At 31.0% G+C, this 12,146-nt stretch overlaps 1 protein-coding gene across 2 annotated transcripts; it reads right to left on the minus strand.

Moving 5' to 3' along the window:
* Positions 1-254: 254 nt before the first annotated feature.
* LOC104905339 (transcription factor UNE10) lies at positions 255-10,010 on the minus strand. 2 transcript variants are annotated; one of them, XM_019252183.3, is made up of 7 exons: positions 9,698-10,010; positions 8,839-9,415; positions 7,139-7,192; positions 6,603-6,707; positions 4,800-4,865; positions 1,263-1,670; positions 255-700 (listed from the first exon to the last, which is right to left on the minus strand). In XM_019252183.3, the coding sequence occupies exons 1-7, from the start codon at positions 9,847-9,849 to the stop codon at positions 566-568; spliced, it is 1,497 nt and encodes a 498-aa protein (XP_019107728.2). In that variant the 5' UTR covers positions 9,850-10,010; the 3' UTR covers positions 255-565. The 2 variants fall into 2 exon arrangements, with proteins under 2 accessions (XP_019107728.2, XP_048496441.1); XM_048640484.2 differs by lacking the exon at positions 7,139-7,192.
* Between the last annotated feature and the right edge of the window lie 2,136 nt (positions 10,011-12,146).

A 12,146-nucleotide genomic window follows, 5' to 3' on the forward strand; every position in this document is an offset into this window, starting at 1 on the left:
TTGTCAAATTTGTCTCAGTGTGTAGATTCATAATATCAAATTTTTATAAATTTTACTTAAATGGAATAATAAGAGATATTGAAAGTTTAAATACATATTGAAAAATGTATCCAAACAATATAGCACTAATAATAATAAAAAAGACAAGAGTAATTTGGAATGTTTTTGTAATTGATACTCTTCAATACATATTCTCATTCAAGAAGTTGCGATGCATATAATAATACAAGCTTTGCAATATAAATGCATGAACATAACTCGAAAAGGAGACCCCATATGCCATATCCACAATGCATATACACGCACGTAAGTACGTAACACGTATATTATGCATGCATGATTGTACGAGCACCGATGAATTTCTCTATATACATGCCAAAACTTATATTACTCCAAAATTTCAAAGTTCAAATAGATACAAATATACAATTCATTAGCTCATGAATCATCATGATATAGAGATAAAATCGTATAATAATATATAGTACTTCTATATCGCAATCATAAACGTAGGTAACCCTGAGCCAACTCTTGAAATATACTTCATATAGTATTATATATTACCCTAAATATTGGAACTAGGCCCAGCTTGTTGTTGGTTTAACCGTTGTTGTTGTTGTTGTTGTTGTTGTTGCGTTTGTTGTTGCTGTAGCTGCTGATAGATGGCTGTCATTCTGCTGTATGCATCCATCGTCATCGGCTGCAAACAAACAAATTTTTTTCTTTAGTAACGTATGTCCATCCATGCATGATATATATCCAACTATAATAAAATGTAGCAAAAAGAAATTTAATATATATATTCAATTGATCTATATACAATAAATGATTTTTTTAAAATATATGTTTCACAAATCTTTATATGTTGTTATTATTATTTGTCATCGTTACTTATTATATTTATTTTGACATGATTAGATAGTAAGTAAATGATCGAGTATATGCAAACGTTATAGAAATTCCTAGAGTCGCTACTGGATTGTTACCAAATGATTATGCAAATGTAGGATAAACACGTAATTTAATCTCCCAAAATAAAATAATCAAGGAGTTATCAAATTGACAACTTCTTCTTATGGCTCCTTAGCATATATATGTATCTAGCTTATGTTACTAGCTCAGACTCGTCCATTATTCGTAGAAAATTGTCTAACAGTTTTTTGTTTGAAATGAAGTATCGAAGTATCATGTCATGCATGTCTATCCGACACAAGTCAAAACGCGACACCTGAGGGATTTAGGTGGTAGCTGCTAGTACTTACAAGTGATTGGCATGCGAGATACGTCGATAAGGGATCAGTCTGGACCATGTTTCCTTGAGGCAAAATGCAGTCTCCACCACCTCTAGAGGCTCCATCAGAAGTAGGAGCTAAGGGCGGCATGTTATAAGCAGCAGCAAGATTCATTAGAGCTGGATTCATTCCTGCCATGTTAGGATGTCCCATAGGATTCATACTCATGTTCATTTGGTCCATTCCCATACCCATACCCATACCCATTCCCATTCCCATTCCCATTCCCATAGGAGCCATCATCGACATTTGTAATTGATGTTGGATGGCTAGTGGCATCATCATCGATGGCAAGCTCATTCGGCTTAACATTTGAACTTGTGCTTGTAGTTGCTTTAGGTACTCTATTACTTCGTCCAACATTGAGGCTTTGTCTGCCTGCCAAAACAACACAAATCATGAACTACTTTCTTAGCATTAAACTTTGCATCACATTCTTGATAAAAGTACAACAAATACGCATAAAATATATATATTTTCGTATAGTATTGAGGTCGGGGAATTCTTTGGTAAGAAGAAGGATCCTACTGGACCAGCACCTCTCTTAGGTTAGTCAGCCCAGCTATACAGATCAACACTTCAAATAAAGAATTTTTACGACTTTACAATTGTTTTTTTCACATCATACATAATAATTATTCTCTAAGTAAGTCATGCAATTAACAAAAGAATATCAACTTCTTTAGTCATTGTATAACATGTTGTTCTTGGCATTAAAATCATTCATCTCCCAAGTTGTCCTAACTAGTCAGCTAACTAGCCAAGGTGGTGGACCTCAATCAGCATTAACTTTTATTTCCGAAATTGAAAACCAGGGAATTTTTCCCAAATTGAAAGCCACCAAATTCAACAAGCAAATCTCCATGGATATGAAGAAGCATATAGGCCCATCTAAGTCCAACCCCCCAATAATAATAAAATAATAATAATTTTAAAAAAAATGAAGAAAAAAAACTAATAATTTCTTAAACATTGTACATGAAAAAGACTGGTCAAATATTTTTCCTGTTTGTATTTTATGATTTTATGTGGCTAAGAAAAGATGTATTGTATGTCCAGATATGCACCAAAATGAGATTGGTAATTATGTGGAGTAGATATATGGATGCCCCAAAAGATCCAAAACCACTAGATTGCTCAACTTGTCCTTCTTATCATATTCATAATCATGGCCCTCCTATTTTTAGACTTTTAGGTCCTTTATGCTCAAAGTGAAAATCTGATGCATTTTACACGGATTCGCCTTTTTGGCTTTTTAGCTTTTAGTTACTTTCATTTAGTTCCTATATATATTCTAATTGGAATATATTATTGTTTGCGGAACCAATTTTTTATTATAAACTTTTATCGAAGTATTAGAAAAATTGACATAATAGACCATCTTATTATTTTTATGTGTATTTAAATTTATATTATTAAATAAATACAAAATTAAAAATATTAATAAAACAATAATAGAAAACAAAAGGAACATTAATTTACTTTTTAGTCTTTTTAATACTGAGTAGTTAGGTACATGAAATATATAAGAAGTTATAAAAACGTCTCAAGTAAAATTAATTATGATTAAATTTTATAAAATATTAAATGCTATATTAATCTTTTTTATGATGTATTTAACACATCCTTTTTATATAGCTAGGTCTTTTAAAACGTGTCATTTAATGTTCAAAACTGCCAATATAGTGATAGTGGACCATGTATTGTATTGTTGATATAATGATTGTACACTTACCTAACATCAATGTGGTCTTATCAGAACATTAGAAAGAGGCATGAAATATGATTTATTTTCTATGTATTCACACCACTAAAGATAGACAAGTACTCCCTCCGTTTCCTAAAGATCTTCCCTCTTTCCGTTTAAGGGTGTTTCCAAAAGATCTTCCCTCTTTTGCTTTATTCCTTATTTGGCAAAACAAATTTCCCTATTTACCCTCTCATGTCACTATCATATGGTCCACCATTACATTATTAATTCAATTTTACTCCCTTTCTCTCTCCTACTTTAACCCCTTTTTATTTGTTTATTTATCTTAACCCCTTTCTCTCTCCTACTTTACTCACACCATACCCCACACAACTTGATTTTCCTTGGTATCTGTAGGAACAGTAAATGGGAAGATTTTTAGGAAACGGAGGGAGTATAAGATGAATGAACAAGAGTGCGTGATTAGCTTAGTTAAGGAGATATGATGTAAAGATGTCATTTCAGTTCCCCTGTATATATATATATAAAGATTCAAAGAAGACATTTCCATCAATTATGTATGCAATGTCACTAGTACGTAGCTGCTACCTCTATCACTTGTTTATCCCACTTGGCCTATCAACATCATGAATTTAAAGAATGTATGCAGGAACCAAAAGGATAGCTCATCATTGACATCGAATCCTATTCTTTCTTCATTTCATCATTGGCTAATTGATTTTTCTAGTTACATATATAAATGCAACTAATTACTACCTCCGTTTCTTTTTAATTGTTACACTTACACTTTTCACGCATGTCGATGCACTACTTTGAGCCTTTATATCTCTAATTTTGTATTTGTAAAAAATATAAAAACTACATATTAATAAAATACATACTAATACGAATCTAACAAGATCCCACATGACTATGTTTTTATTCACGTATAAATCACAAACGAGGGTCAAAGTGCAATTTGTGAATAGTGTAAAATGTCAAAGTGTAACAATTAAAAAGAAACGGAGGTAGTATTAATTAGTGAAAGTTACATTCATCAAACAAAATCTAATTTTTATTTCCAAATGGAATTAAATAATGCTTTATTTAGATCCTTATGTTTATTAGTATATAAGAGAAAAGTAGCTATAGAGGCTTTCAATATTACCGCATTATGCTTCTTTTACATATGCCTTTTGTGTTACATTAACTAGTATTTGGGTCCGGGTGTTCTTCGGGTTGATATTGTTTATATGCATTTTTTTTTCCATTCTCATTAAAATATATAAAAGAAAACTCAACACTTAAAGGTACAAATATAATAATGTGGACACTTAAATTACGATATAAAGTTGGTTGAGAGGGTAATTGTGTCATATATAATAGCAAGAGTCAAGAGGTCATGGGTTAAAATCTTGTTGCAGACTAATTTTACTTTTGTTAATTGATATGACTTATATACACATTGGACAATTCTAATGTAGTAACAGGGATGTCACGTGGCGTATATACATTATCATGCACGAGTTTTAATATATTTGTATAGATTTGACTATTTAGAATTAATAAGTTGCATGCTAGTCTTGAGTCAAACATAATTTGACTAATAGATTATGAGACATCAAGTGTTTATCCTATAAAGTAAGTCAATCTCTAGTCTAATAAAAAGAATTAAAGTTATTAAATAAAACTATCTCATCTAGTACAAGATGATTAGCAATTTTCACATAACAAAAAGGATAATTCAAAGATATATATAACTTCTTCTTTTTTTTTGAGGGCAAAGATATAAATAACTTAATAAATGACATATGTACCTTATTAGAATTAGGAACTAGCTTTTGCAACGTTTTCATCCTTTGATTGATCTTATCTCGTCTTTTCTGAGAATGACATAAAATAAAGTTAATACCGACCATGCGAAATGTGAAATGAAAGATTACAAGATGATGAGGTAGCGAAAGCTGACAAGAAATTTCATATACTTTGTACAAGTTTAAATAATATAATAATAATAATGCTACCAGCTACCATAGCAAATACAATTTGTTGACAATTACAAATAACTACTTTTGGATAATTTTTGAGACCTTTATTACATCGATCGAACAAATCTAAGTAAACTATAATTAGTGTAGTACTAATTCTAGTAAAATTCTTCAATCATCATATAATAGAGTGTGATAGATAGTGATGTTCCTTTATACTCTATTTACTTCTGTTTATTTTAATTGTTATTCTTAAATGATTAATTCTTTTTGAGACAAGGAATAAAATAAAAGAGGAAAGATCTTTTGAAAACACACTTAAACGAAAAAAGGGAAGATCTTTTTGAAACAGAGGGAGTACATATAATGAGAATATTTGGTCAAAAAATTTAAAGTCTGACCTTAAGTAAGAGAAACAAACACTATATTATAGGACAAAGGGAGTATTACATGAGTCAAAAGTACCCTCCAAAAGTTTGAAAGTGACATTGCCTAACATATTGTTTAAAACGCAATGTAGCAATTAAAAAAGTGAAAAGTATACAATAAGTAATAAATATATAATACTATCAATATGTATATATATATATATATATATATAGTTGGGTTCTAGTGAGAACCCTCTTATGATGAGAACCGTGAGAATCACTTAAAATGAGCAAAAATTTCCTAAAATGAACAAAAAAAGTAGCAAATGAGCAGAAACATAAAATGAGTAGAAAACATTAAGTTATCAAAAATGTAAAAAAAGAAAAACGTAAAATGAGCATAAAAAAGTTCAATGAGAAAAAAAAAAAGTAAAATGAGCAAAAACGTTATAAATGAGCACAAAATTGTTAAATGAGCAAAACCATAAAATAAGTGAAACAAAAAATGAGCAAAAATGTTATGAAATGATCAAAATCTTTGTAAAATGAGGAAAAATGAGTGGTTCTCACGGTTCTCACCATAAAGGTGGTTCTCATATGAACTTAAACCTATCTATCTATCTATCTATTTATATATATAATATAATATATATATATATATATATATATATTATATATATATATATTATATATATTATATATATATATTGGGAACTTGTAAATAACACGTGTTAGTCATCTTGAATTTTTATTAATATAGTAATAAAAAAAATGTCTTGTATAAAATTATTTTTTTATGTGATTTGAAGTGATTAAACAAGATGGGTATACAATGCTCTTATGTATATGAAACTTACAGATATAATTTTTTAGGGTCCTTAATGAAAATCCTTTAGTAAGAAGAAGGACTCTATTATATTGGACCGGGACCTATTGCAGGTCAGTCAGTCCAACTATATAATTCAACATTTGAAAGTAGAGTAGATTAAGGAAATCCCTACTCTCAAACCTATATAAGCACTGGGACTCGAAGCAAGCTTGGATATATACATATGGGAATACAATGCTCTCATGGTATATGAAACTTAGATATATACATACATATAAGAATCTTATGTATTGTTTATTATGATATTGACATGTCAACTACTTTAACTTGCAAACAAAAGATGAATTTTTTATATACATATTAACTCCTTTTTGTGTAAGGAAACAAGAGCACACAATGATGATCTAATCAAAGAGATTAATTAGAGACACATACTCTTTCAGATTGATTGTGAACAGCGGCGGCCCTGCTTCTTTTTGTTGATACACCTGATTTTTCTGTGCCTTGCTTTTGATTCTCCTCCTCCTCACCTCTCTCCCTCTGTATAATACAAAACCATGAAAAAAACAAATTAACCACACATCAAATCAAATTAAATTAAACAGTGATAAATTTTATATTATTTTATTTTAACTATAGGAATCGATGAAGAGAGTTTATTATTTAAAATTCAATAACAAATTGTTCATATGAAATTTTATAAGAAAACTTCGTTTATTGACAATATTTATGGTGTTTTTTCATATGAATAGAAAGGAATACTTGTAATAGAGTTGTGTACCATGAACATCATACGTGATTTTTTCTTATAAAATTATATATAAATGTATCACAATTTATCTATATTCAAATATAGCGAGTATTTATATTATAGGAAGAAAGACTATATTATACAAGGATTTTAAATATGATACAAGGGTTTTAAAATTTACGTGACTTAGTTCGACACAAAATAATGTTTGTAAACATACCTTCTTTTTTCTCGAGATCGGATGTGATTTCTTACTTTTTAAGGATGATGATAACTAAAATAGATAGAATGTAAAAGTTAATCATGGTTTCTAAACTAATAGAATATCAAGAATTTGAAACTTTGATATACGGCAAAATGAATAAGATTAATGAAATTATAATGTTTAGAATAATTTTCTTTTTGACATGACTTAGCTATTGGTGATATGGTTCGTTTCATTCTAGGAACAATCATTAAAGTGGACTTAATACGATGAACAAATGAATATAAGGGATGTCAAAGTCATAGTAAGAAAAAGTAATAATAATTTTAAAAAGTCAAATGATTCCTGCTTTTTAAGAACTATGCTAATTGACTTACTTAAACTCAATACCATTCACTAGGTATCATACTTGATAATTGATATACTTTATTCCTTATGCTACAAAAAGGTAAGTTATAAAATCTACAAAAAGTTTTAAATCTTTCTTAATTAGTTACATGTCTGCCTTAAGAATTTATAATTAAGGATTTATTCCTTTCGGCTGAATTTTCTGACAAAAGTTATTAAAAGAGACAGTCTAATTTTAATATAAAAAGTAGACCTAGTTACTAAATGAATTAAACTAGTCACCGAAAGAAATTAACCTAATTACTAATTTACTATTGGGCTAATTCTCTTATTAATATTGGGCTTAACATTGCCTAATTTTAATTTAAAAGGAGGCGGTCTCTTACAAGACAAACTCTCTTTCTTAAACTTATTAGAACTGATTGAAGTTCATTCATAATAAGCCGTAAAAAAACTTAATTGAATTTATTAAACTCAAAACTCTTTCTTTGAGGTGAAGAGAGCGCACAATCAATCCATTAATCTTAAGTTTCATATTTTGTTTAAAAGAAATCCTAATATAAGAAAGAATGAAGTTACCCAGACCAAAAAATTTATTACTCAACATCATCTATCTATCTATCTATTTATCTATCTATCTATCTATACTAATATATTTAAAGGTGTTCCTCAACAAGAAACGTACCACATGGCGTTATCCCTTAAAGTGTTGATTTCATGTACTCCACATACAATAATAGAAAAAAATAGAAAATACATGGTATAAGTTTTGATCACATGATCTCAAGCTTGTATATTAAAGTCTTAACCACTCAACCAAGTAATAACTGATGTTATAATTTCAATGTAAAATACTAATAAATGGAAAATTATGAATACCAGAAACATAATTCGTGCCTAAAAACTAGTTATCATTCAATCATAGCCACAACAACTTTCCCCCATATATGCACTTATCATACTTTGGTTAAGGTCAATAAGATGCCTATTATCTCAAAAAGAATCAAAAATTTCATTGCATTTTCATATTCTAAATCAAAACCATAAAAATAATTGAAAATTTTAACATAAATAATCCAAACTTTCACCCATCTTCTTAATATAATCCAGATTTTCAATTGTTTAGAAAGTAATCTACTATTTTGAGACACTTTATCAAAAGCTCTTATCTTTCTTATCGATCTTCCCTAATCCATTGTGGACTATCATATGAAGAAAAAAAATATGATTTATATTGTTATAAGGAGGTTTTTCTCAAACAATTAGCCTAACACAGTCATAATCTAAAGTTGGGATTATTCATGTCGATATTTCGGAAAATAATTTGACTGAAAATATAATTCTTTAACAGTACTATGTAAAATTACCTGTGGCCTGCTATGACAAGCGGAATCATGTTCGTCAACGGTGAAAGTCTTGGTATTCTCCGGTGATACCTGCCCAAATGACGTGGACGTAAATCCGTTATTATTGTTCATACTCCTTAACTGTTCACACGTGTCCTCCGCATGTCCTTTCTTCCTCGTACTCTCCGACGCGCTAGCACTGGCACTAACACTCACACTCCAATCAGAACCCAATGGTACACGCGCCGCCGTGCTACACGATTCAACGCGCGTTGAACACCCTACCATGTTGTTACTCGGGACAAGCGCGTCGAGGGTAACAGGAACCGGTGCTGTTGTCTTAGGTCCAAACCACGGCACAACATCGTCTTCATCGTGCTTCCACGCGCCTCTTCTTGCTGCCATCGGCGACGGTTCTTGGTTATGATAAGCTTGGTCTACTATAGACTCAAGCGTACCACTGGCGCGTGTGTATAATTTGTCGGTCCATGCCACCGCGTCAGCTAGGTTTGACTTGCTTGATACACGCGGTAGGCCTAAGCCATGCATCGCTAATTGCCCGTTTTCCCACGTTAGCTCCGCCATCTCGTAATCTAGCCTGTTTAGTTGCAATTATTCCGAAAATAATTAATCTTCAACTTAAACTTTGTAAGTAACGTAACTCATATTGAGTATACATGTGATTACTTACCAAACATATTCAAACTACTATATAATAACTCCAAGTCCTATAAACCGTCGAGAAAAAAAAAATCATGTCTAAACGATGAGACATTAAATGAGACATATAATATATTATAAAAATTCATGTATTTATCAGTTTGAATTTTGTAAAGGATGATACACGTATTATATTGAAAAACTATATATAGACGCATACATAGAGGAATCAGGTCCAACGGAGAGTGAGGTGGAGATAGATTGGGAGGGGAGGACTCTTGAGAGTGGCGGATACGATGGCGGCGGCGGCGGTGGTGGGATTTCATCTTCCAAATTATTAGTCCAAGTAGGAACACAATGGTGGTGGTTCATTTTTTTTTGGCTTTGTTATAATTAAGGACCACCTAGCTTTTTTTTCGGGTGAAATGTTGTGAAATGAAGAAATGAGAATAATGTGTATGTGCTCCACTCTCTCCTATACTCCTATAGTCCTATCTCACTTGCCTCTATGAAAATATTGACGGCGTGTATAAGTCCACGACATATATATATAGCGAGAATTATATTAAATAATGATAAATAATAATGGGCTATGGGCCTCTTTTAGTTTTATTTTATTACATATGTGCGTGTGTGGAACGAGTAATATTTGGTTTATATGGAAAGGCCTGTTATTATTGGGTATTAAAAGTTGCGTAAATTGGGCTTCCATTCATTTGATTTGCTTAGATGCGTGAATTGGGCCTCCAATGATGAGTTTGTAAATACTTCTATTTTTAAGCGAATAATCCTATTTTAAGAAAGGCTTGCATCACTACGTATGTAAGCCCATAATAGATTTCTGCGCTTTTATAGATTAGTATTGATTTGTGATTTTGATGTATTTCAGTGTGTTTTGACCGTTTTTGGTTTTACGTGGTCATGACTTAATCGACCATGTCATTTGTGAATTGTGAGTCATCATTCTTCTATCGGACTGGCAACGGGTCAGACTTAGACCGAATTATGCATAATCTGACTCTGACCTTACAAGTAGTTGGATTTTAAATCCGAGTCTGACTCCGAAAATCTGAATCCGAACCGACTTAAAATCCGAACATCCGACTCCGAACCCGATCAGACTTATTTTTCTGCCCAATTTTTTTTAATAATAGAATAGTCTTCTGTAATACAATAATCTAATCATATAATTTATTCCAATAATCATATGGAAATCTTATATACTACAAATAATCTAAATATTACTATTATTTTTAACAATCATTTCTTCAATGGGAAAATCCTATATAATACAATTGGGTGAAAGTCAAAGTCATGTTATACATTAACATAAATAAGATAAAAGGATTGATTGACTCAAAGTTGGAGTCGGATTATCTTATGATATCCGACTCTGACCCTCCTCCGACTCAGAATCGGAATCGGATTATTTTTTGTCGGAGTTAACTCATATTTTTCTTCGGATCATGGCGGATTAGGATCAGATTCGGACTAGATTGTCATTCCTAGTCATCAGTTGTAACTTTTGTAAGTATATATATCCGCGCGAGTCAAAAAGATATAAGAGATCCCATTAATAAAAAGATAAAAAAAATAGGTACGCATAGAAATATTAAATTTATTTAGTAGATAATTTACCTTTGATGACTAGATCAGACGTTCATACTGTTCATACTAACTATTTGTTCTCCCCAGCTTATTTTCAGTTCAGTTCAGTTCAATTCAGTTCAGTTCAGATCAGATCAGTTCAGTTCAGACCGGTTCAGTTCAGTTCAGTTCAGCTCTTGACAATACTTTTACTCTCACATATCACTATTCAGTTCAGTTCAGTTCAGTTCAGATCAGTTCAGTTCAATTCAGTTCAGTTCAATTCAATTCAGTTCAGTTCAGCTGTTTTATGCCGAAGAGAACAGGCCCTAAGGGCCTGTTCTCCCCAGCTTATTTTCAGTTCAGTTCAGTTCAATTCAGTTCAATTCAGTTCAGTTTAGTTCAGATCAGTTCAGTTCAGTTCAGTTCAGCTCTTGACAATACTTTTACTCTCACATATCACAATTCATTTCAGTTCAGTTCAGTTCAGTTCAGTTCAATTCAGTTCAGTTCAGTTTAGTTCAGTTCAGTTCAGTTCAGTTCAGCTGTTTTATTTGTGTAATATGTTAATAAGTCCCCGATACTCACGCAAAAATATCGCTTTTTAAGTAATCGAAAATTATTTAATTTTTTTTTTTTTTTGAAACGATCGAAAACTATTTACTTAACTAGCTAACATATGTACTAGTCATGCATCTCACAGTATAGTTTTGTTTTTCTTTTAACATGTTTCAAAATACAAGTATTGTTTCTAATTAACTACAATTTTTTTAGGTAACATACCCTCTTTGTGATAATTTAACTCCCACTATGTCGTTATAAATGAAGTAGAAGTTGCACTCAAATTTAATGCAAATATGGAATATGTTAAAAGCATAACCTAAATGGCTATATATGAGTTAGAAAATAGTTGTCTCACATTAAATAAAAAAAGTGAGAAATACTAGCATATAAAATGGTGGATTACTCCACCTATCCCCAATTAATTTTAGAATGGAACCCTGCCAACCTTATATGTGGTCAAGCTAATGAAGTATTTGACGCTTGTAATAATCTCACGATTCCTCATTCCTCATATAAAA

This window comes from Beta vulgaris, chromosome 1 (assembly GCF_026745355.1).
Source record: "Beta vulgaris subsp. vulgaris cultivar EL10 chromosome 1, EL10.2, whole genome shotgun sequence".
Classification (NCBI taxonomy): Eukaryota; Viridiplantae; Streptophyta; class Magnoliopsida; order Caryophyllales; family Amaranthaceae; genus Beta; species Beta vulgaris.